Here is a 25,566-nt window from a genome sequence, read left to right as displayed (position 1 = left end):
GAGGTTGTTCTACCTGGAAATAAGAGACAGAACTAGGAAGTCCCTTCATTACCAATTCCAGAGTAATGTTTTTTGGTAAATGGCTTAATTTTTTTACGTTGTTCTGTAAATGTGTGACTATAAAGTTAAGAGTGTCATGAGTGTTGCCGACTTATTAAGTAATATTGATAGTCTATTGTGGGTAGTGTGAAATCTGGCATCAAAATATCTGAATTTGACCAAGACTCTGCAGGACGTTATACAGTCATTTCACCCCTCTGGACCTCAACCTCTCTATCTGTGAAATGGAAATTATGTTAATACCTGCCAAGAAGTCGATATATCTAAAACCAATAAATGAGAAGTAATAGTATTGGTGTAATGTTTAAAAGTGCTGAGATAATTATCAGGTGAAACATTTAAAGAGTTGAAAATATTTGCCTCTGAAGAGCAGGGCTGTTTTTCATCAAGAATTATGAGCCTTCTAATGCTTTATCAATGATCTATTGCTGTGTGCAAGGAACAACTCTATTTCAAGAAAATGCAAGTTTAAAGAAGCCAAGGCTCTGCAATCGGGAAATGCACCTATGGGCTGCGGCCAAAAAGCGGGTTAATTCTATCGGGTGTTGTGGACAGATCGGACCTTGCCATTCGGGGGCGGGGCTTGGTGCGCACGCTCGAGTCCCGGGATTCTCGTGGTACTTGATGTTCCAATGGGAACTACACTAAGACATTCGGGACGCAGACAGGCAGCCCTCTCCGAGGTCAATTGAGCCTGCCGGATGTGACGCAACGCGATGGGAGCGGCGTGCGTCTGCGCAGGGAGGGGCGCTGAGAGGCCCGGCGGCAGCGTGCGTCTGCGCAGTGCGGAGCTGAGGACCTGTGTCGGGCGGTGTGCGTGCCTGTGTGCGTGCGTACGTCCCGTTTAGTCCGGTTGTGGTTTAGTTGTCCCGGTTGTAGAAGTGCCGCCGAACGGGAGGAGGAGCCGCGTCTGTGGGAGGAGAGGCGAGGTTCAGGTCGGGGCCTGGGGCGCTCGGCGCGTGCACAGGCCGTGGGTGGCGAGTGGGCGCCTGGCCCCCCGGCTGGCCCGTCCCGCGCCGCTGGGCGGGGCCTCGGGAGGAAGCACCCCTAGGCCGGGTCCCTGATCCCCCGCGTCTGAGGACCGTGCGGCATTCTAGTATAAGCGGGTAGACTTTCGACTGCTAGCGTGGTAGCAGCTCTAAGGCTTCCCAAGTTATGTGCACAGCATCTCACCAGTTTGGAACTAGTTCATCCTGTGTTTGTTGAAATCGTTTTATTGAAATCTGTTTTGCATGGACAACAAACCCCCAGAGAAAGAATAGGCTCCAGTCCATCCAGACCCTGCTGTAGCAGCTGTCGTTGACGACGAGAGCTGACTAGTCAGGTTGCTCTTAGCGATGGGGGATTCCCATCTTTCGACATCGTAAAAAAACACGTGTTCCAATATTTAACACCGTTAACCCACCACCCACCCTGCTCCGAATTTTTAGTAGTTATTGGAACTTAAAAAAAAAAAAAATCCCCTCCAAAAATTTTACAGGCTAATTGCTAACGACTGTGTCTTAGGTTTTTGCCCCAGAAATTATATTTAATTGTTTCTCTATAAAATGGTACTTCAAAAAAGACCTTCTGTCTCCCTGCATTGTGTAAAATGCAAGACCCATGTCCTTGTGTTTGAGAAAGCTTCATTTGCAATATTTGTTAGAAATTGCATTTATTTAAAAACATGGTAAGAGAAATTAATACAAGGGTTAGCAACTAGACTGTGTTTTCATCTCAAAAATACAGCAATTGAAATTCTATATAAACTGTTATTAACCTACAATTTTTTTTTCATATTCAGTTGTATTTGTCTAGCAGAACTTTTTCCCTGGGAGACACATAGTTACTCTGCTTAAAAATGTTCCTAAACTTTAAAAATGCTTAAAACTTAAATAAATGTTCCTATTCCAGGGTTACAGTGAAAGTTTTTGAAAATCTTTTTTTTTTTTTTTTTTTTTTTATTAAGTCTTTAAAAAATACAACATAAAATGGCTTCAAAAAGAGCTCTGGTTATCCTGGCTAAAGGAGCGGAGGAGATGGAAACGGTCATCCCTGTAGATGTCATGAGACGAGCTGGAGTAAGTCCCTCGACGTTTTCTAGCCCTCTCCCCTTTAAAAACCTGGTTTGATTTTTAAAAGTCATCTTGAATAAGAGGCTATTCAACTTTATGAACTATTTCAAACAACAGAGACTGCATAAGAATGACCTGTTTATCCACTCTCTACATTTAATACTTGTTAACATTTTGCCCTATTCCCTTCAGAGCACTTCTTGAAGAACAAATGCTTTAAAGTGATAAAACACTGCAACGCATTCTGTAGATTTCCCAAATCCTATCCCCCTTCCTACCCACGAAGCTGTAGTTCTCATTTTGCATGTCTGTGTTATATATGTATGTATTTATATTTGTAGTATATAATCATGGTAAACACTAAGCACTTTCAGAAACTTGTTTAAATCTTACAGCAACCCTATGAGTTATTGGTATCCTCGTTTTACTGTTGAAGAGACACCAAATAAAGTGCCCACACCGGAGAGTTAGTAAGTAGAAGAGCTAGTACTCAGACCCTGGCCGTCTGGTCCCAGAGTCACTTAACCCTCCTTTTCTGTGGTTCTCAGGAGTGAAGATACATGTGGATCCAGGCTGTTTATGTAAAATTGCTGCTGGCTATTCCACTGTATGAGCATGCTGCAGTCTGTCTTTTTAACCTCACTCTTGTGTTAACACTGTTTCATGGCATTACACACTGCAATAGTCATGTACAGGCCTCCTTGTACAAAGGTGTGGACATTTTTCCAGGCTCAGTGCCTGAAAGTGAACTTGGTAGGGCCAAAGGACCAGCCCCTAGCTGGTGTTACTAGATTTTGTTAAATGACTCCAGAGTACCAACATGTTGGGCCCACCCACAGGGTAGGAAAATTCCCATTTTCCTGGTTCCAGCTCTTGGTATTGTCAACTTGGTAAATTGGTGCAAGATAAAAGTGGTGTTTCATTGTTTTAATGGCAGCAGGAACTGCGGGGTGGATTATTAATAGAATGATCATAGAATTTATCTCCCAAACCAGAACACCCTGTGGGAGAAAGGACACTAAGCAGACAGAGTGCTGGGACAGCATCCTCCTCAGCACTGTCCCAGGCAAACCGGGACAGACCTAGTTATTAAATATTTTTTGCCTGTTTATTAGCTTAAAGTCAGTGTGGTTTTGTTGCCGTATTTCCTGTCGAGTTATTTTAAAACGCAGGGCAGCTGTAAAATGTAACTCTGTGTTTCAGTGTTCTTAAATATCACGATGACGTCTTTCTTTTAGATTAAGGTCACCATTGCGGGTTTGACTGGAAAAGACCCTGTACAGTGCAGCCGAGACGTTGTTATTTGTCCCGACGCCAGTCTGGAAGATGCCAGAAAAGAGGTTTGTTCTCCATACCTGGCATCGCCCCTCCTGTGGCTTCTTAATCAGTTACTTACAGTGTCTTTTGAGTCCATCTAAGGCTGTTGTTAGCACAGACTTATTTTAGGAAAGTTACTTTGCTTGAATATCTTCCCCATGTGTAAGCCCTGTAACCGGAGGACTTTGCCTTACTCCATCGTGTAGAAACAGAACCTGGCAGTTCCCCGGTCCGCCGGGTCCTCAGTAGGTGGCTGGGTGGGTCAGTGGCTGAATGGGATGCTTTCAGCAGTGTCTGGCTCACACAGGCAGCCTTGCTTCCTCTTATAACCTGGTTACTTGATACAGGAGAATCAGCTACATGCTCCTATTCATTTCTGAGTCTGATTCGAAAGTCACTGTTGACCTTCCCTTCTGCAGTGGTGCAGAAGTAGTCGTGCAGTTCATAGTGGGGAACAAGTCACAGCCGATCAGTGGTTGGGTGAAGAGGAGTTCCACTTAAATTACGTCACCTCTTCAGTGTCTTTAGAATTGTGGTTCGTACACTTGGGGGTGACCAACTCTTTTGGGAATCTGTCAGAAGCAGAGGTCTCTTTCCTCAGAAGTGTGCTGCCTACACACGCACAGACACTTTTGCACATGCCCCTTGCATGGGAACAGGTTCAGCCAGCCAGTGTGACAGGCGTGGAGGCGGAACCAGCTCACGAGGGCCATCTGTGTCCCCTGAGGAACCTGGGAGTACCAGTCCCCATACTTAGCGGTCCTCAAATGCATAGAAAAAGTTGATTGCTTTCTAGTAAGTTCACATGTTTCAGTGGTAGATCGCAGAGTAGAGGATATCAGTATTTACGTATAAATTATCGAAACTTTCTAAATAGCATATTAAAAATGCGAGTCGAAGTAAATGTGTGTTCTCTGTTCTTTTTCATCCTGTTGTGAGAACAGTGGTTCTGTTCTATGCCTATGTATGGGTCAATTCAAAATCGAAAAGGAGTAAAAGAAATCTATACTTCACATATTTTCTTTTTAGTGTTTAGTTTTGCTGGGTTTTAAAACAACAGTGGGTTGTTTCTAGTCTCTAAAAGTAATTCTAAATAATAGATGTTGCTCTGAGTATGTACTAAATTTTCATTTTATAATTGGCTCAATGACTAAGTTTTTAAAACTTTTTAAAAAAAATATCTGAAAGTATTGTTAAACCAATTTCCATTTTGTAATTTCAGCAAATTTGAAATCAGATTTCTAGGATGTTCTGGTGTTTGGGATACTAAAATATTACATCATATTTCTCCCCCAACATTTCATTTTTCATAAAGTTAAAAATATTTTTCTTTGCCTTTTACTTAAAACATATTTTTTTATTATATTTCATTACGATATATATTCTTGTTGAAAATAACTCATACAGCATAGACATCCATAAAGTCAAAATGTTGAATGTCTCATTCTCTCCCTCCCTTCCATCCTACACTGCTCCCCATTAGCAGTTGGGGTGTCTCCTTTGTCTGTGAGTATCTGTATACTATACACATATACGTGGGGGTATGTGTGTGTATAGTATACCTGTACGTCTGCAGACACATCTACGTGCAATTGTTTTTCCTTTTTGTAGGACAGGTCATACTGCACCTGCAGTTCTGCAACATGGACGTCCTTTCATAGTGTTGTGCGCAGATCGTCTGCGTATTTACTGGTTACGACATTCCATCGTAGAGACATACCTTACTTTAGTTAACTTTTCAGTGGACTGTTTTTTGCTATGACCCATATTTAAAATATGAAAATTTCATTGACTGTCAACTTGAATGCCATTTCAAATGGAATGTTGTTTTTTAAACTCTTGCAGGGACCTTATGATGTGGTGGTTTTGCCAGGAGGTAATCTGGGTGCACAGAATTTATCTGAGGTAAGAACTGTGTAAAAAAAGTATTTCACCATCTGCCTGTGCTCTGTTGATTTTTGTTGTTATTAAAATATTTCAGGAAGGAGGCTGTGAGTGAAATAGGAACAAGTGAAATGAACAATTCTAACTTAATTTAAAAAAACATTTCTAATGACACATGCTGCAGAAGTCAGCGGAATTGGAGGACAGTTGTTTATGAACACATTTGGTGAACACAGTCCACTTGTTAGAGCTCATTTCCCCCTCAGCAGCCGAAGGAACAGCATGTGGGTCCTACACAGGTTGCACATAGGAGGACTAGTGCCCAGCTGCCTCCTCAGCAGTCGGGGAGCGGGGCGGGGGGCCACGGCATCAGACCTCTGCTTCCTTGTGCGGCGCAGGCAGGAGCCAGCCTGCAGGACGGGAGCGAGGGCAGCCAAGCCCATGCAGCAGGTGGAGTGAGACGTTTGGGCTGTGGGACCGTCCTGCCTGCAGCGGAAGACACCCAAATACCACGTTCCCACGGTCCTTCTCCTTGGGGGGGGGGGGGGTCACTGTCCCAGGGAAAGCGACTTTCTCATCTCAACTTCCACCATCATTCGGAAGAAGACGCCTTTCTCTTATAATAAATGCCTTGATTGGGTGTAGGAAGGAATGTAGAAACATGATGAATTTGATCATTTCAGATTAGTCATTTAGCAGTACTGTCGAGAACAGTCAGATTTCAGGTCTCCCTGGTTAAGCGCAGTCGGGGCCACTGGAGTTCCAGCGATGCTGCGTGTGGCCTCACGGGAACCGGTGTGTTTGTGTCTCGAGCAGTCCGCCGCCGTGAAGGAGGTCCTGCGGGAGCAGGAGCGCCGGAAGGGCCTCATCGCCGCCATCTGCGCAGGTAGGGCAGGCCCTGGGCCGGAGCCCGGCGCTCTTCTCCGGACTGCTGCCGGTCCGGGCTTAGAGGGCGCCGACCCGGCTGCTGCTCCCCTTCATCGGGGTGAGCGCGCCTGGGTGGGCGTTCTTGGTTTGGGGCACGGAGTCGCCGTCATTTCAGAAACGAGTAGTTTCCTGCCTCTTCTGCCTTTGGTCCGCATTCTGCAGCCCTCAGCGTTTCTGTGCTTGGTTGGGGGGGTGGGGGGGATCGGGCCTCTGGAGCTCGGGGCGGCTGTTACAGCCCATCTCGATGCCTGGCCCGTCGTGGTGCCAGCGCCGCCAGGAGGGGCGTCGGACAGTCGCAGCAGCGCGGCCTGTGCTCGCCCAGCGCTCAGTGAGGGCTGGCCCGGGCTGGCTGCCACCTCTTAGAGTAAGGTCCTTGGTGCTTTGTAGAGGCCCCACGTCTTTGAAGCTTAGTAATATGAGTTCTGACACCATTTTAAATCCCTCTTGCCGAGGGTCGGTGACGCTCTGCCATCTCGCGTTGTTTGCGCAGTGGGGTCCGGCCAGGGCCTCGCTGTTGCTGGTCTTCACTGAGTGTTCGGCGCTAAGTGGACTAGAGGGCGAGCGCCGGGTGGAGGGAATGGCACGACGTGCTGTTCAGCACAGGCTTCGTCACGGAAGCCGCAGTGCGGGCTCCTGGGGGCTCGGAGCCGTGGTCCTCGGCGTGCTCGGAGGGCCTGAGAGGTCAGCGCACGTCCTGTGAAGACATTATTTGCCTTTGCCCTTGTTCTCACAGCAGTGTGTTGATGACAGTGTTCGGGCGTGGCGTGTCTGCTCGAGGACCCTTGTGCTGTAAAGATTTCCCCAGTTAATTTCTAGCATGGCAGCTGCATAACAGCTAGCGGTTCCTAAGACCCAAACGTTTGAGAACCGCTGCGTTAGAGACTGGGAACGGCCCTGGGGGGCACCACCCTGCAGGCTCTGTCCTCGGTTCTGCTCAGCACCAGCTTCTTGACCTGCCCTTGGGCACAGCGACATCTGTCTGCTGAAGGGCCAGCAGTCACGGCAGCCCAAGCAGCTGCCCTCTGGGGAGGAAGTCGTAGGTCCTCTTGGTCGTGCATGAGTCCAGGGCCCCTCCCCAGCCTCATGCTTGGGCTCTCAGCAAGGCAAAAAGGAAGGTTTGGGGCTGGGCTGTTCCCTTCTGACTCTGCTGAAAGTAAAAACCGCACGTCAGTTTTCCTCTGTCACTGGGTAGCAGAACCACCAGCCACATCTGGCTCACTGCTGGGCGCTCAGGCGGGCTGGTCTTAGTCATGGAGATCGACATTGAAGGACCAGCATTCTCGCCAGGTGCTTGTGCTCGGGCCTGCTCCGCTCTCCTGGGCACTGCGAAGCACAGGAGGAAGTGTGACGAAAAAGAAGATGATTCTTAGTGTGGCACTTAGAACTTGGGGACTATTGAACTGAAAGAATATTAGCTTACCCCTAATACTGAGTGAGACAACTTGGAAGGGAGACTAGCATGAAAATAAAATGAGATTCACTCTGTATAGGGGAAAGGGAAGGCTTGAAGCCTAAAAGTGAAGGACCCAGCAGTGGTCAATGCCTGAGTCTAGATACAATCTCAGGGGGACCCCTGGAGGGGCTGGGGGGTGGCCGTGGTGTTCTTTCTGTAAACCACCACACGGTGGCGCCGATGGCTACCTCTTGGCTGCCCAAGGGGATTCTGTCTTCTGTTTTCCTTGCCTCCTGCTCAGAGCTGGGTCCCTGAAGAATTTGAAGTAATAGTAGTAGTTAAATATCTCCTCTCTCATTTTCCAAATAGGATTTTGAAGCCCCAGACAGCAGCATTTATGAGCTTACCATAATGAGTAAGGCATTAGTAAATTCCTACATTCAAACTGCAACGTAAATGTATTGACACATTACTGTAGGCAGCAAATTTGTCCCCCGAGAGGAGCAGCCTAAAAACTCCCACGGCGCTGCATGACCACTCTCCTCGCTGCACGTAAGATACTGTAGGCATTATTCCTTATTTCTTAAAACCTTACGAAATGATAAAGGATAATTCATTCAAATAAAACTTGAGTGATGATTATGCAATTTTTATAGACTTTTAAAATTTGCTGCCACACATAGCTGTCTCGTCTTGAGGACACCAGTAAGGTGGAGAGAGACACCCACTATGCACGAGGCTGTTGACTGAAAAGGCTGGGTCTGAAACCGACGCTCAGCATTGGCAGAAACCTGTGGAATTACGAATTGTTTGACTCTCCTTTGTAGCAGCTGTGGTCTGAGGACCTGTTGGTTTATTATATGAGTGCTTTTCACTCGGAATCATGTTGCAAAAGGAAAGGTCAGTAAGAGCACGTCTCGGGTTTGCTGAAACTCGAGTGCAGGGCCTGGCCCAGGGTCTCAGCCACGGTGCCCTGACCATTGGGGAGGTCAGAGTGCGATCCTAACGCGTGTTTTTCTAGGTGCGAAGGAAAAGGTAAAATAACTACTTTTTAAGAAGTTTTAAGATATAACAGAGATTTAAAACCTTTTTGGTCTTAGTCCTTATTTGAAGACTGTTTCACATAAAACAAGCTTGTGATTGTCAGTGAAGCTGACCATTTCAGTGAACACATTTTCATAAATCACAGCAACTACATATGTTTTTAAATTTCATTTTAAGAGGAAAGGCAGAGGATTCCAAACTGACATTTGTTCATGGTTCTCTTAAGTTTTTTGGTTTTTTTTTAATCCTCACCCGAGGACATTTTTCCATTTTTTGTTCAGATAGAGTGGGAAGGAGAGAGAGAAACATCAACATAAAAGGGACACATCGAGTGGCTGCCACCTGCACGACCCAACCAGGGCCGGGGACAAACCAACCGAGATACGTGCCCTTAGCGGGAACCAAACCTGGTTCTCTCTGGACCACAGGCCAACGCTCGAACCGCTGAGCTAAACCGGCCGGGGCCTCTTAAGTATTGATGAACGCTAGTGCCTTCACGTCTCGGACACCCCGGTGTCTCCTTCAGGGCTGGGCGGCGGTCTGCTCACTTTAATGACTTTACCACCTGCTGTGTTTGGATGATAGATGATGAGTGCGAATTTTTTATTTTCAAGTGAAAAAAACCAGCAATCGAGTCCAGAGGTTCGGAGAGTACCAGTTGCCTTCGATGTGTAACTAGATGTTCCTTTTGCTAAGAGTTCAGGCAAGACGCTTAGCCCTGGTGGTCTCCCCATTCTTGTACCACCGACACACCCACTGCCTGTCCTTGAGGTGGGCCACAGTTTATGTGTGCTCCTTGGGTGGCAAGGTGAATCTTTTTGATTAAATGGGTTTTGAAGTATTTTGAATTTGTACACTTTGCCAGAAGTGCCCAGTAGATGGTTTATTATACATTTACTTAACTCTCATACTAAGAAGTGTGTAATTTCAGAGTCATAAGTATGTTTAGGTAAGAGCCTCCTGATTTTGAACAATACTTCTGCTGTTGCAACTTTTAAAGCATGGGTTTTTCTATGCCGATACTGAAATCTTTTCTGTTAATCTTCTTTTTAGGTCCTACAGCTCTGTTGGCTCATGAAATAGGTTTTGGAAGCAAAGTTACAACACACCCACTTGCTAAAGACAAAATGATGAATGGAAGTAAGTATGTGCTCCTGTTGTAACATGCGGACAGACCTGCTCAAAAAGCGGCAGTCTGGCTCCATCTCCCACCGTGTTGTCCCTAGGCAGAGGTCCTCTGGGGCGTGGGGTGGGATGCGCCTTGCTTTCTCTGCAAGTTTTTGACCAGGAGGTGGCGCTGACTGCAGGCCAGAGGGCCGGGAGGGAGCCCTGGTGGGGCGGTTCCCGAAGATCACAGGTTGAGGTGATGGTGACATGCCAGTTCAGCTAGTGTTTTTACCAGATACTTTGCCACTGGCCTGGGGGTAGATTTTAAACCTCGACAGCAGTTTCAGAAAGTGCCCGTTTGCCCATAGTCCAAAGTGAAATGAACGTTGCCCTCTTGTGGGGAACGCCGGGGCGGTAGCCCATTTCCTTCGGCCACTCGCTTCTTCCATAAATATCAGCCGGACATGTCAATTTTATCAGTTCACGTTTGTAGAGGAATTTCTTTCCGTGATAAGAAATGCAAACAGGAGAGAAGGGGGTGGAGTAAACGTGTGTTCCTCTTCTCTCCAGCTGCCCCCCTTCTCCTTGTCAGGGGTGCCCTGTGCTCAGAGTTTCTTGTGTAGCTCTAGAATGTTCTCTGCACATACTCATTATCCTTTGTAGTTTAATCTTTTACTCAAATGAGAGTTTCTGAGTAGATTGTTCTGCAGGTTGCTTTTTTTTTTTTTTTTTTTTTTTTTTTTATTATTTTATTTTTTTATTTTTTTGTTACAGATATTTTACCTTTTTACCCCATTGGCACCCCCCACCCCACCCCCCCTCCACCCTGTCCCCGGCTTAGTTGTCCATGTCCATTGGTCATGCATACATGCATATGAGTTCTGTGGTTAATCTCTTCCCACCCCCCCCCCCCATCCCCTCTTCTGAGGGATGTCAGTCTGTGCCCTACTTCCATGTGTCTGGGTCTACTGTATTCCTCAGACTGTTATGTTCATTATATTCCGTATATAAGTGAGATCATGTGGTATTTGTCTTTTTCTGCTTGGCTTCTTTCACTTAGGATAATACTTTCCAGGTCCCTCCATGTCGTCTCAAAGGATAAGAGATCTTTCTTTCTTACCGCTGCATAGTATTCCATTGTGTATATGTACCACAGCTTTTTGATCCATTCGTCTACTGGTGGACACTTGGGCTGTTTCCAGATCTTAGCTATTATAAATAGTGCTGCTATGAACATGGGGGTACATATATTCTTCCTGATTGGTGTTTCAGGCTTCTTAGGGTATATTCCCAGCAGTGGGATCACTGGGTCAAATGGAAGTTCAATTTTTAATTTTTTGAGGTAGCACCATATTGTTTTCCATAGCGGCTGCACCAGTCTGCATTCCCACCAGCAGTGTATTAGAGTCCCCTTTTCTCCACACCCTCGCCAACACTTGTTGTTTGATGATTTGTTGATGGCGGCCATTCTGACAGGTGTGAGGTGATACCTCATTGTTGTTTTAATTTGCATCTCTCTGATGATTAGTGATGTTGAGCATTTCTTCATATGTCTCTTGGCCATTTGTATGTCCTGTTTGGAGAGGTGTCTATTCAACTCCTCTGCCCATTTTTTAATTGGGTTCTTTGTCTTCCTTTTGTGGAGTTGTATGAGCACTCTGTATATATTGGAAATTAACCCCTTATCTGATACATCATTGGCAATGATGTTCTCCCATACAGTGGGTTGCCTTTCCATTTTGATGATTGTTTCTTTTGCTGTGCAGAAGCTTTTTAGTTTGATGTAGTCCCATGTGTTCATTTTCTCCTTTATTTCTGTTGCCTTAGGTGATGTATCAGTGAAAATTCTGCTCCGTATGATGTCCGAAATTTTGTTGCCTACATTTTCTTCTAGAATTTTTATGGATTCACGGGTCACATTTAAGTCTTTTATCCATTTTGAGTTTATTTTTGTGTATGGTGTAAGTTGATGGTCTAGTTTCATTTTTTTGCATGTAGCTGTCCAATTTTCCCAACACCATTTATTAAAGAGGCTGTCTTTACTCCACTGTATGCTCTTGCCACCTTTGTCAAATATTAATTGAGCGTATGCCTTGGGTCCATTTCTGGGTTTTCAGTTCTGTTCCACTGGTCTATATGCCTGTTCTTGTGCCAGTACCAGGCTGTTTTGGTTACAGTCGCTTTGTAGTATAACCTGATATCTGGTATTGTGATCCCTCCAACTTTGTTCTTCTTTTTCAAGATTGCTGTGGCTATTCGGGGTCTTTTTTGGTTCCATATGAACTTTTGAAGTATTTGTTCTAGTTCTATGAAATATGTTGTTGGTATTTTGATAGGGATTGCATTGAATCTATAGATTGCTTTGGGTAGAATGGACATTTTAATGATGTTAATTCTTCCAATCCATGAACAGGGTATGTGCTTCCACTTTTTTATATCTTCCTCTATTTCTTTTTTCAATGACCTGTAGTTTTCTGCAAATAGGTCCTTTACTTCTTTGGTTAAGTTTATTCCTAGGTATCGTAATTTTTTTGGAGCGATGGTAAATGGGATTGTTTTTTCAGTTTCTCTTTCTGTGAGTTCATCATTGATGTACAAGAATGCCGTCGATTTCTTGACGTTAATTTTGTATCCTGCTACTTTGCCAAATTCATTTATTAAGTCTAATAGATTTTTGATGGAGTCTTTAGGGTTTTCTATGTACAATATCATGTCATCTGCAAATAATGACAGTTTCACTTCCTCCTTTCCAATTTGGATCCCTTTTATTTTTTCTTCATGTCTGATTGCTGTGGCTAAGACTTCCAGTACAATGTTAAATAAGAGTGGCGAAAGTGGACATCCCTGTCTTGTTCCTGTTCTTAATGGGAATGTTTTTAGTTTTTGTCCATTGAGTATGATGTTGGCTGTAGGTCTTTCATATATGGCCTTTATTATGTTGAGATATGATCCCTCTATTCCTACATTGCTGAGCGTTTTTATCAGAAATGGATGCTGGATTTTGTCGAATGCTTTTTCAGCATCTATTGATATGATCATGTGGTTTTTATTCTTCATTTTGTTTATGTGGTGTATCACGTTTATTGATTTGCGAATATTGTACCAGCCTTGCATCCCTGGAATGAATCCCACTTGGTCATGGTGAATAATTTTTTGATGTATTTCTGGATCCGATTTGCTAGTATTTTGTTCAGGATTTTGGCGTCTATGTTCATCAGGGATATTGGCCTGTAGTTTTCTTTCTTCGTAGTGTCTTTTTCTGGTTTTGGAATTAGAATTATGCTGGCCTCATAGAACGTGTTTGGAAGTCTTCCTTCTTCTTGAATTTTTTGAAATAGTTTGAGGAGAATGGGTGTTAGTTCTTTTTTGAATGTTCGGTAAAACTCCCCCGTGAAACCATCTGGGCCTGGGCTTTTGTTTGCTGGGAGAGTCTTGATTACCTCTTCAATTTCCTTAGTTGTTATTGGTCTGTTCAAGTTTTCTATCTCTTCCGGGAATAGTTTAGGGAGACTGTGTGTTTCTAGAAATTTGTCCATTTCGCTGAGATTGTCGAATTTGTTGCCATATAGTTGTTCATAGTAGTTGTTAACGATCTTTTGTATTTCCGTGGTGTTGGTTGTTACTTCTCCTCTTTCATTTCTGATTTTGTGTATTTGGGTTCTCTCTCTTTGTTTCTTGGAGAGTCTAGCTAAGGGTCCATCTATCTTGTTTATCTTTTCGAAAAACCAGCTCTTTGTTTCATTGATCCTTTGAATTGTTTTTTTGGTCTCTATGTCATTTATTTCTGCTCTGATCTTTACTATTTCCTTCCTTCTACTTGCTCTGGGGTTTTCTTTTTGTTTGCTTTCTAATTCTTTAAGTTGTGAGGTTAGACAGTCAATTAGAAATTTTTCTTGTTTTTTGAGGTAGGCCTGTAGTGCTATGAACTTCCCTCTCAGAACTGCTTTCGCTGCATCCCATAGATTTTGTGTTGTTGTGTGTTCATTTTCATTGGTTTCCAGGAAGTTTTTAATTTCTTCCTTGATCTCCTCGGTGACCCATTCATTGTTTAATAACATGCTATTTAGCCTCCATGTGTTGAAATGTCTTTGCATGTTCTTGTTGCAATTGATTTCTAGTTTCATGCCATTGTGATCTGAGAAGATGCTTGATATGATTTCAATCTTCTTGAACTTGTAGAGATTTAGTTTGTGTCCTATCATGTGGTCTATCTTTGAGAATGTCCCATGTGCACTTGAGAAGAATGTGTATTCTGTAGTTTTGGGGTGTAATTCTCTGTAGATATCTATTAAATCCATTTGGTCTAGTGCTTCATTGAGAGTCTCTGTTTCCTTGCTAATTTTTTGCCTAGAGGATCTATCCAGTGCTGTCAACGGGGTGTTGAAGTCCCCTGCTATGATTGTATTGTTGTCGATTTCTCCTTGGAAGTCCTCCAGAAGATTTTTAATATATTTTGGTGCTCCTATATTGGGTGCATATATGTTTATCAAGGTTATATCTTCCTGTTGGATAGATCCTTTCAATATTATGTAGTGGCCGTCTTTGTCTCTAGTTATGGTCTTCATTTTGAAATCTATTTTATCAGATATGAGAATTGCTACCCCAGCTTTTTTTTGCTTTCCATTTGCTTGGAAAATTTTTTTCCATCCCTTCACTTTCAACCTATGTGAGTCTTTCGTTGAGAGGTGGGTCTCTTGTAAACAACATATAGATGAGTCATGCTTTCTTATCCAATCAGCTACTCTGTGTCTCTTTATGGGAGCATTCAATCCATTTACGTTTAAGGTGATTATTGATATGTACTTATTTATTGCCATTTTTGTTTAGTGTGGTTCTATTTTTCTTCCCATTTCTACTGCTAATTACAGCAGTCCTTTTAACATTTCTTGCAGTGCTGGTTTGGTGCTAATGTATTCCCTTAGCTTTTTTTTGTCTGGGAAGCTCTTTATTTGATCTTCTATTTTGAATGATAGCCTTGCTGGGTAGAGTAGTCTTGGATTCAGATTCTTGTTTTTCATGACCTTGATTACTTCATGCCATTCTCTTCTGGCCTGTAGTGTTTCTTGTGAGAAGTCAGCTGAGAGCCTTATGGGGTTCCCTTTGTAGGTAACCTGCTGCTTATCTCTTGCTGCTTTTAGGATTCTCTCTTTGTCTTTAATTTGTGGCATTTTAATTACTATGTGTCTTGGTGTGGGCCTGTTTGGGTTCCTCTTACTTGGGACTCTCTGTGCTTCTTGAACTTGAATGCCTTCTTCCTTCACCAAATTAGGGAAGTTTTCTGTCACTATTTTTTTGAATATATTCTCTATCCCTTGCTCCTTTTCTTCTTCTTCGGGGACTCCTATAATGCGAATATTATTACGTTTCCAGTTGTCCCATAGTTCTCTTAAGCTGTCTTCCTGTTTTTTAATAGTTTTTTCCTTTTGTTTTTCTGATTGGTTGATTTTTTCTACCCTGTCTTCTAATTCACTGATCCGGTCCTCAGCTTCCCCTACTCTGCTTTTTAAACCTTCCAATGTGTTTTTCATTTCGGATATGTCATTTTTTATCACTTCTTGTTGGTTTTTAATTTCCATTTGGCTTATTTTCAGTGTCTCTATGTCCTTACTCATGCTGTTCAGCTTCCTCAAGATCATGGCTCTGAATTCTAGCTCTGTTAACATGCCTAATTGCTCCACATTGATCTCATCTTCGGTGGAGGTGTCTTGCTCTTTCATTTGGCTTCTGTTTCTGTGTTTCACCATTTTAGCTATCACTGTGGGCTTTGGAGCCTGTCAAGTTCTCCCTGTGGGTGTTGGTGTTCTGCTGTTTGTGGCTCCCTCTGCTGTGTTTAGATGAGCGAGGGAGGACCCGCGTTGAACACCACTGTCAAGTCTTACTTTCCTGGTTAAAGTTGCCAGCCCAGGAAACGTACTGTTATCCTCTAGCTTTTTGCCTGGAGGCTAGCAGTCTAGGTTAATTGATGAGTTTTGGGTTGTCAGTTGATTGAAAAACTCCCTCTGGTGCTCAGCCAAGGGGCTTTCACGAGGGTGGGGCAGATGCTGGTTGTTAGTGAGCCTCAATTAGCACTTCAATGGCCCACAGGGTGGGGTTGGATCTCCGAGGGAGGGGCTGCTGCCTCTCTCAGAGCCCTGGGAAGGAGCAATGTGACCACCGTCCTGGGTGGCTGCACTCAGCCAAAGCTCTGAGCGCCTCCAAACCCCGAGTGTCCCGACACAGCTCCAGTCCAGTCCACCCTCCCTCCGCCGGAGCCCAAGGTGAGTGGCTGTGGCTGTTTCAGCCTCTGTCCCGGCTGCGCTGTGGGGCCGCCTGGGAGTGTAACCCGCGGGCGCCGCTTATATCTAAGGCCGCTGCCGAGCTGCCAACCGCGGGCTCCCAGCCCCGTCTCGCGCCTTCGCAAGCCTACCGGGATGGAGTCAGTGTCCCTCGTTGTATGGTCCTCGCAAGCTGCTTTTCTGTTGGTTTTTCCCGTCGATTTGTCTGTGTTATAGTTGTAATTCCAGTTTGGTTCTGGGAGACGGTCTGTGTAGCTCCGTTCACTCCGCCGCCATTTTTCTTCTTTTCTGCAGGTTGCTTTTTTAACCTAGCAATGTCTTTGGTCTTTTTTATTTTTTTAAATCAAATATTTCTTTGATTCTCTTGTGTTGCTTATTATTTGGAGGCTATAAAAGAAGCCTGCCATTGTCTCGGTCCTCCAGGAGTTACCTGCTCGCGGAGACACCTCATGTTGAAAGGCAGGCTAGCGTGTAATTAACAGCACAGCATGTAACCAGGCCCCCGATGTCCCACGCTCACGACCGGTGCTTCCGTGGTAATAACCACTGCTTCTCAGTGAGACCCTCAGAGCAGCAGCCAGGCGATGTCTTCCTCTGCCACCCGTCCCTCGAGTGCATGGAACACAGGCAGAGACCCTGGGGCTTGCAAAGAGAAAGAAAAACCACACCTGTGTGGATAATTGCGAGACAACCAGAAATGTCCAGGGACAAGCTGAACACGGTGTGCCTGGCATTCAGCTGGTGCGGAAACTTGAGTTTAAAGCACCTGCCAGCCAAAATCAGCGAAGGGACAAGACCACACAGCATCAAAGCTGATTTGAAGATGGCGGGGCAGCTGGTCCATTTTCCCCCTTGCTCAGCCCATCCCTGGGCTCATCCTGAACTAGAACGCAAAGGACAGCGGCGAACGTGCCTCCTGCACCTCTTACAGCAGAGGACAGGGATGCGGCTTCACCGGGTCGCTGTTCTGTTTAGATGAATAGATCTTATTTTCTGGAGCAGGTTTAGGTTCACAGTGCAATTCTGCAGAAAGTAGAGGTTCAGTCCCCCTCCCCTACACTCACACGGCCTCCCCCCCTGGCAGCTTCCCTCCTAGCAGGTGGGACATTGGCACGTGGATGAAGCCACAGTGACCGCCACCTCGCCCAGAGCCCATAGTTCACACTGGGGTTCTTGGTGTAGGACGTTCTGTGTATTCTTATATTCGACCCAAATCAGTGTTTTCTTGAAAACCTCTGATTTTATTTTAGTTGCTAGAAGGATACTAAGTTGTCAAAACTGTCTGTGTGAAATTGATTTTTTATAAAGGCTCTTGCCTCTGGGCATTTTTTTATCCTTGCCCGAGGACATTTTTCCATTTTTCAGATAGAGTGGGAGGGAGAGAGAGAGGGAGAGACATTGATGTGAGAGAGACACATCGAGTGGTTGCCACCCACACGACCCCAACCGGGGCCAAGGACAAGCTGCAACCGAGGTACTGCCCTGAGCAGGAACTGACCCCAGGTCTCTCTGGGCCGCAGGCTGATGCTCTAACCGCTGAGCCAAACCGGCCAGGCTGGGCATTTTTAAGTGTAGGAATTTCGTGTCCTGTGAGCTACTGAGGAGGTTTTGAGGCCGGAGGAGCCGAGGCAGGCTCCCTGCAGCAGTGAGGACAGCAGGGAGAGGCGGGGGGGCCTCTTTCTGTTCCTGGGACGCCTTGGGGACAGGAGGTGGGTGGGAGTAGGCAGAAGTGAGTGACACACGCTCAGGCGCATACCAAGTGCGATCACACGCGTCACTTTGATGGAGCTTCCCAGTCCCCAGTCCCAGCTGGCGGGTGTGTCATCTCACTTCACTGGCGAGAGGGGCTCAGAGGCCAGGCCCTGGATTTGGCCGGTGAGCCCCCTACAAGGGAAAGGGTGTTCGCAGTCCCCCTTCCACCATTCTGAGCGGTGGAGCTGTGACGACTTCCTGGGGGGCCCTTCGGCTGCTCGTGGCTGTGAACTTAGTGTCGGTATGAGGTTTTTTTATCCCCACCTGAGGACATTTTTGCATTTGTCTTCAGATAGAGCGGGAGGGAGAGAGGGGGGGGGGGAGAGAGAGACATTGATGTGAGAGGGACACATCGACTGGTTGCCACCCACACGACCACAACCAGGGCCGGGGACAAACTGCAACCGAGGTACGTGCCCCTAGCGGGAACTGAACCTGGGACTCTGGTCCGCAGGCTGATGTTCTGACCGCTGAGCAAAACCTGCCAGGGTGAGATTTTTTTATTCAAATAAACAATCCCATCCGAGGGACAAAGTCTTTCTACTTCTGACTTTTTAAAGTAAGTGAGTTGTGACTTGAATTTTTTTCAGACCTCACTTGTCCACTGTTTTAGTGAGCGCCTGAAGGTGCTCACAGCAGTGAGGAGTGGGGTCTGGGGCCAGGGCCCACTCGCTGCGGCTGGGCAGGCTCCTCCGCCTCTGTCACGTTTCCTCTCCTGCCGTCTGAGGGTGATGGTAGCCCTGCCTCGGAGGGTGTTGATGGCTCTGTGAGTTAACGTGTTTGACCCACTTAGGACGCTGCGTGGCCTGAGCAGGAGGCCAGCTGGGCACAGCGGTGACCAGGCCACCCCCCAGCCACTGTCAGTGATGATGCGCCCTCGGTACTAGTGCTTGTTTGGATTGGGTTCCCGCAGCAGTCCTGGTAGGTTGGTGTCCCCATTTTACAGAAGGGAGAAGGGGGGCTCAGGGGTGTCAGACAGATACTAAATGGTGGGCCTGGGATTCGATCCCAGGTCCCCTGTGCTCGGGGGCCGGCGATTTTCCCTTGATGGCCAAATGGTAAATGTTTCAGGCTTTCAGCGGCTTCAGGCCTGAGGCAGCTCTGAAGGAGCCACTGACCAAGCCGTAGGGCAGCGCCGGTGGAGCCCTGTTAGTGGCCGACCCCTTGCCCCTGGCCTCTGCAGGTGCTTGTTCTCTGAAGAGACTCTGGCTTTGAGCTGTTTGCTGCAGTTGAAAGGAAACCAATGCCCGGTGCAGACTGGTTATGAGGTGTGAGTTCACCAAGTGCCAGGCGGACTTACTAGTGAGCGAGGATGTGCGCTTTTTCCTCCTCGTCGCCACTAGGTGGCAGTAGTGGGCAAGAGCCGACCATTGGCTCTTCCTGGTTGAAATTTTGAGAAGCACCGTGGAACATCTTTAAACATCTTTAAGCAGTTTAAGTGGTGTTTGTAATGTTTTACCCGCAGAGAGATTCTTAAGAGAACCATTTAGAATCGTGCCTCACGCTACCCCTGTCCAGGCAGCTCGTCCCACGGCTCTGGAAGACCCAGCTCAGCCGGTTTTCTAGTTTAGCATTTGAAATTGCCTTGGCCTGCTTTAGCCATCAGCAAATGAGGTTAGAGTAGGGAGACCTGTCCCCTGGACCAGGGTCCTCTTTAACTCTACAGCATCATAGCTAGGAGACTTCGGTGTAGTGTGTTCAGTTATTTTTTTAATCCTCACCCGAGAATATGTTTTCATTGGTTTTTAGAGAGAGGGAGAGACAGGAACTTCGATGTGAGACAGAAACAGGGATCGGTTGTCTCCCGTACACGCCCTGCCTGGGGGTCGAACCCACAACCTGGGTATGTGCCCTGATTGGGAATCAAACCCGAAACTTTTCGGTGTACTGGACAACGTTCAACCAATGAGTCCTGCCGGGCTGGATGACTTGGCTGTTAATGAGGAGAGCACGGCAGGTGGGCGTAGGTGGTGTCGGCCCTCTTGGAAAGGACGGGGCCCTCGGCGGCATTTCTGCAGCCCTCGGACAACAGCACCTGCTCTGCGTTAGGGGCACCCTTAGGGGACTTCTGTGTGTTCCCTGAACAGGCTTCTCCGGAGCCCTCCCTACACTCCGGGAGGGGGCTTCCTCCCGTAGGTGGGAGAGACTGGCGGTGGGGAGGAAGGTGGTCAGGAGTGTGGGTGCCCATGGGCCCAGCTCTAGCCGCATTGACAGGACCCTCCCACGTCACTGCGTGGCACCACCACCCACCCCGTTGGCCGGGACAGTCGGCTGGACCTTCTGTCTCAGCTACATCCCATCTTCATCCCCTCTTGATTGTGACCGTGCCCAGCTGGATGGCAGGTTCCCTTCTGGCTCCTTCCAGTCCAGGCAGTGCGCAGGCCAAGCCCAGCGGCTCGCACACCGTGACACGGAGTCCGGAGTCACTGTAGGTGCTGGGGAAGTTCGCAGGGTCCCGAGGGGGAGGGAGCTGCAGAGGCTCTGATCCGAGCTCTGGAGGGTCTTTTGGTGGTGCGAGCATGTGGGGGGCGTCCTCCGTTCTCCGGGGACTGGGCATCTCCGTGGGCCATCAGTACGCTAGGTCCCGCCTTTCAAAGAGCGGACAGTAGTCAGGGAGACCTGACGGATTGTTCGCAGCTGCATCAGCGCGGGGATGGCGCTGTGGTCGTGGGACCCGAGGGAGGGAGGGTGGTCACAGACACCTCTGAGTGCTGACGCTGTGGCAGGAGAGGAAGTTGTGGGACAAGCATAATGGGCAAGGGAGCAGCCAGTGCGCTCTCCCCAGGGCAGGGAAGATCGGGGTGTGCTCTGTCCCGGGGTGCCACGTGGGGGCTGATGGGACAGGTGGGGGTCTGATGACTGTCTGGGCTGGGGGGACCCTGGGGAGTCCATGGGGCGGATCCCGCCCCTGTGGTCCAAGTCTTGCCCAGATGGAGGAGAAGCACATTTCCTGTTCCTGTGTGGGCAGAGCTGCTGCCAGTGGAGGGACGGCAGGGGCGTGGCCCCTGAGGGGTGAGCGCTGTCCCCACTCTGCTGTTTATTCTGAGACAGCACGTGGGTGGTCACAGGCAGTTTGTGCCTGCCGCTCCCCGCAGCCCTCCCCCCAGCGCCGTGGAGAGGAGAGGCGGTTGTCCCTGGCCCTCTGAGCTCTTGGCCCAGAGCCCTGTCATAGACACTTTAACAAGAGCAAAACAAAAAGTTAGGAACATGTCAGGTATACGTGGGAGACCCAGGAAGGCAGGTTACTTCCCGGTGTGGCTTAGAGTCCGACGTACACACCATCCTAAGGGGCGGGAGGCAGGGCTCGAGGAGAGGAAGTGGTTCTAGGTCCTCAGAAGGGTGAATGGCCCTCAGAAGAGTAGACGGCAGGTGGGACAGATACTTTGTGACGAAGTCTAGGGGTGGCGGTGACTCTGGCCTCCTCTCCCGTGATAAGCTCACCTTCCCTGGTAATGAAACTGCTGGGAGGATCTGACCACTGAGCTGCTGTCGGAGGATCTGTCGAGGCAGAGGGGGGGTCCAGAGACAGCCCCTCCTGCACGGGCTGGCGTTCAGGTGTCCGCAGCTCAGAGCAAGACGTCAGAGCGACACATGTGGGTGGCGGGTCCTGAGCTCCTTCCTTCGTATTTGGGGGTGTGTTCTGCTGCCCTCAGGTTACAGAAATGGCGTAATTAGCCTCGTGCGGCCACAGGCAATGTAGCTCCGTGGGCTCCGTGCAGCACGGGGCCCCTGCGGGCCGCTGCCTCCTGCTCTCTGCGCACCGGGCAGCGGGGCCCTGGAGCGTTTGGGGTTTTCAGCTGCTTTACGTGAGACGACAGATAGGCTGTGACAGGGAATTGCTGATACTCCTCCAGCATGGCCCATTAGGATGTGACCCTTTCTTGTTTACCTTCAAGGTCATTACAGCTACTCCGAGAGTCGCGTGGAGAAGGACGGCCTGATCCTCACGAGCCGGGGCCCGGGGACCAGCTTCGAGTTTGCTCTTGCCATCGTCGAGGCGCTGAATGGCAAGGAGGCGGCCGAGCAGGTGAAGGCCCCGCTCGTGCTCCGAGAGTAGGCGCGGGCCCCAAGGGTGGGCCGGGGTGGGCCGCCTGCACCCTCCTGCCCGTCCGCCCTGTGGAGAGCCAGGCTCTGCCTCCTGCGTGTGGTCGCCAAGGTCCCTCCCAGATGCCTCCACCCACAGCTTGTCCCCACATTTCCAAACCTGGTCGCAGAATAAACAGGACGTCCAGCAGACTATCGATCGTTCCTTCTTCTGTCTCCCGTTTCTTTTGTACAACTAAGCCTGTCGCCCGTTCCCTGCGCGGCTCTGAACCGGTGATGCGGCCGCTGAGCTGGAAGGACACTGGCCGCATGGGACACGGCTTTTTATAGGAAAATGCAGCCCGGCCGGCGTGCTCCGTGGCTGGAGCGTCAGCCGGCGCCCAGGGGTCTCCGTGCGATCGCGGGAAAGGGCGTGCTGTCCCTGGGTTGCAGGTCCCATCCCTGCCCCAGCTGGGAGGCCAACGGGGAGGGGAGTCGGGCCACCAGTCAGTGTGTCTCCTGTCGATGTTTCTGTCTCCCCTCCCTCCCGCTCCACTCTCTCTAAGAGTCAATGGAAAAAGTGTCCTCCGGTGAGGATTAACGAAACACATTTTAAAAAGAAAAAAGAGCCCTAGGCAGTTCGGCTCAGTGCTTGGAGCGTTGGCCCACAGACCAGTGAGTCCAGGGTTCGATTCCGGTTCAAGGGCACGTACCTCGGTTGTGGTTCCGCCCCAGCCCTGGTCAGGTCGTGCGGGAGGCAACCAGTCGATGTGTCCCTCTCACACTGATCTCTCTCCCTCTCTCTTTCCCTCCCTCCCTCCCTCCCTCCCACTCTATCTGATGACAAAGAGAAAAATATCCTCGGGTGAGGATTTAAAAAATTAATAACTAAAAGACAAAAAAGAATATATTTGGTCTTCACCCATGTCCGGCACAGAGCTCCCAAACGCCCGGAATTCCCAGTGTTGAGAGACATCGTGGTGTCTCTGTGTTAATGAGGTTGCTTTTGGATCCCACCCAAGGGTGGGGCTGGTTGTCGGCCGAGCCAGTCGTGGTTAGATATTGGACCTGTCGGGATACCCCTGATTCTCAGGAGGGGCGCAGGGAAGGCCAGTGACTTCAGTCACGACTGTAATGAGCCTCCGTGAAAACCTGAAAGGACAGGTCCTTTTGGGGAGCCCCCATGTTGGGACCCCGGAATGCCTCCACGGTGACCCTGCGGGGCCAAGCTCTGTGAGGACAGGTGTCACCAGCTGCTGACTCAGCCTTCGACGTCCGTGTGGTAAATCAGTGATGTCTGAGTGAACGGGTTTTCTCACAAATGAGAGGGTCCCAGGGAGGGCTGTTAGAGCCTCCAGTGTGCAGCTGTCAGGTGACCACAGCCCGGCCGTGTGACGGCCTGGGGGCCAAGGGCCCTTCACCTGTGGCATCTGGTTCTGCCTCCGCTGGTGTGGGAACTGAGCTGAGTTCTCAGACCCCTGCTGGCGTCCGAGTATTGCTTGTTGGTGTGGGGAAGCCTACACGCACACGCACACACGGAGCCCTTCCCATGCTGCACATCGAGGACACACACACACGCACACACGGAGCCCTTCCCATGCTGCACATCGAGGACACGCACACACACACTCACCCTCACCCCTTCCACGCTGCACATCAAGGACACGCACACACACACTCACCCTCACCCCTTCCACGCTGCACATCGAGGACCTGCACACACACACTCACCCTCACCCCTTCCACGCTGCACATCGAGGACACGCACACACACTCACCCTCACCCCTTCCACGCTGCACATCGAGGACACGCACACACACTCCTTCCACACTGCACATCGAGGACCTGCACACACACACTCACCCCTTCCACGCTGCACATCGAGGACACGCACACACACACTCACCCCTTCCACGCTGCACATCGAGGACACGCACACACACTCACCCTCACCCCTTCCACGCTGCACATCAAGGACACGCACACACACACTCACCCCTTCCACGCTGCACATCGAGGACACGCACACACACACTCACCCCTTCCACGCTGCACATCCAGGACACGCACACACACACTCACCCCTTCCACGCTGCACATCGAGGACACGCACACACACACTCACCCCTTCCACGCTGCACATCGAGGACACGCACACACACTCACCCTCACCCCTTCCACGCTGCACATCGAGGACACGCACACACACTCACCCTCACCCCTTCCACACTGCACATCGAGGACACACACACACACACACTATCACCCCTTCCACACTGCACATCGAGGACACGCACACACACTCACACTCACCCCTTCCACACTGCACATCGAGGACACACACACACACACACTCTCACCCCTTCCACACTGCACATCGAGGACACGCACACACACTCACCCTCACCCCTTCCACGCTGCACATCGAGGACACGCACACACACACTCACCCCTTCCACGCTGCACATCGAGGACACGCACACACACACTCACCCCTTCCACGCTGCACATCGAGGACACACACACACACACACTCTCACCCCTTCCACACTGCACATCGAGGACACGCACACACACTCACCCTCACCCCTTCCACACTGCACATCGAGGACACGCACACACACACTCACCCCTTCCACGCTGCACATCGAGGACACGCACACACACACTCACCCCTTCCACGCTGCACATCGAGGACACACACACACACACACTCTCACCCCTTCCACACTGCACATCGAGGACACGAACACACACTCACCCTCACCCCTTCCACGCTGCACATCGAGGACACGCACACACACACTCACCCCTTCCACGCTGCACATCGAGGACACACACACACACACACACTCTCACCCCTTCTACACTGCACATCGAGGACACGCACACACACTCACCCTCACCCCTTCCACACTGCACATCGAGGACACGCACACACACACTCACCCCTTCCACGCTGCACATCGAGGACACGCACACACACACTCACCCCTTCCACGCTGCACATCGAGGACACACACACACACACACTCTCACCCCTTCCACACTGCACATCGAGGACACGCACACACACTCACCCTCACCCCTTCCACGCTGCACATCGAGGACACGCACACACACACTCACCCCTTCCACGCTGCACATCGAGGACACGCACACACACTCACCCTCACCCCTTCCACACTGCACATCGAGGACACGCACACACACTCACCCCTTCCACGCTGCACATCGAGGACACGCACACACACACTCACCCCTTCCACGCTGCACATCGAGGACACGCACACACACACTCACCCCTTCCACGCTGCACATCGAGGACACGCACACACACACTCACCCCTTCCACGCTGCACATCGAGGACACGCACACACACTCACCCTCACCCCTTCCACGCTGCACATCGAGGACACGCACACACACACTCACCCCTTCCACGCTGCACATCGAGGACACACACACACACTCCTTCCACACTGCACATCGAGGACCTGCACACACACACTCACCCCTTCCACGCTGCACATCGAGGACACGCACACACACACACTCTCACCCCTTCCACGCTGCACATCGAGGACACGCACACACACACTCACCCTCACCCCTTCCACGCTGCACATCGAGGACACACACACACACTCCTTCCACACTGCACATCGAGGACCTGCACACACACACTCACCCCTTCCACGCTGCACATCGAGGACACGCACACACAC

General features: G+C 49.3%; 1 protein-coding gene across 4 annotated transcripts; it reads left to right on the top strand.

Moving 5' to 3' along the window:
* The first annotated feature begins 811 nt into the window (after nucleotides 1-811).
* Nucleotides 812-22,044, top strand: PARK7 (Parkinsonism associated deglycase). 4 transcript variants are annotated; one of them, XM_036256025.1, is made up of 7 exons: nucleotides 812-885; nucleotides 2,009-2,120; nucleotides 3,353-3,454; nucleotides 5,277-5,336; nucleotides 6,132-6,201; nucleotides 9,733-9,819; nucleotides 21,710-22,044. In XM_036256025.1, the coding sequence occupies exons 2-7, from the start codon at nucleotides 2,031-2,033 to the stop codon at nucleotides 21,868-21,870; spliced, it is 570 nt and encodes a 189-aa protein (XP_036111918.1). In that variant the 5' UTR covers nucleotides 812-885; nucleotides 2,009-2,030; the 3' UTR covers nucleotides 21,871-22,044. The 4 variants fall into 4 exon arrangements, with proteins under 4 accessions (XP_036111918.1, XP_036111919.1, XP_036111917.1 ...); XM_036256026.1 differs by having other exon boundaries at nucleotides 835-889; XM_036256024.1 differs by having other exon boundaries at nucleotides 837-893.
* Nucleotides 22,045-25,566: the final 3,522 nt, after the last annotated feature.

This window comes from Molossus molossus, unplaced genomic scaffold (assembly GCF_014108415.1).
Source record: "Molossus molossus isolate mMolMol1 unplaced genomic scaffold, mMolMol1.p scaffold_m16_p_12, whole genome shotgun sequence".
NCBI classification, from domain to species: domain Eukaryota; kingdom Metazoa; phylum Chordata; class Mammalia; order Chiroptera; family Molossidae; genus Molossus; species Molossus molossus.
Note: the sequence above shows the minus strand (reverse complement) of the source record. Positions and strands in the feature narration are given on the sequence as shown.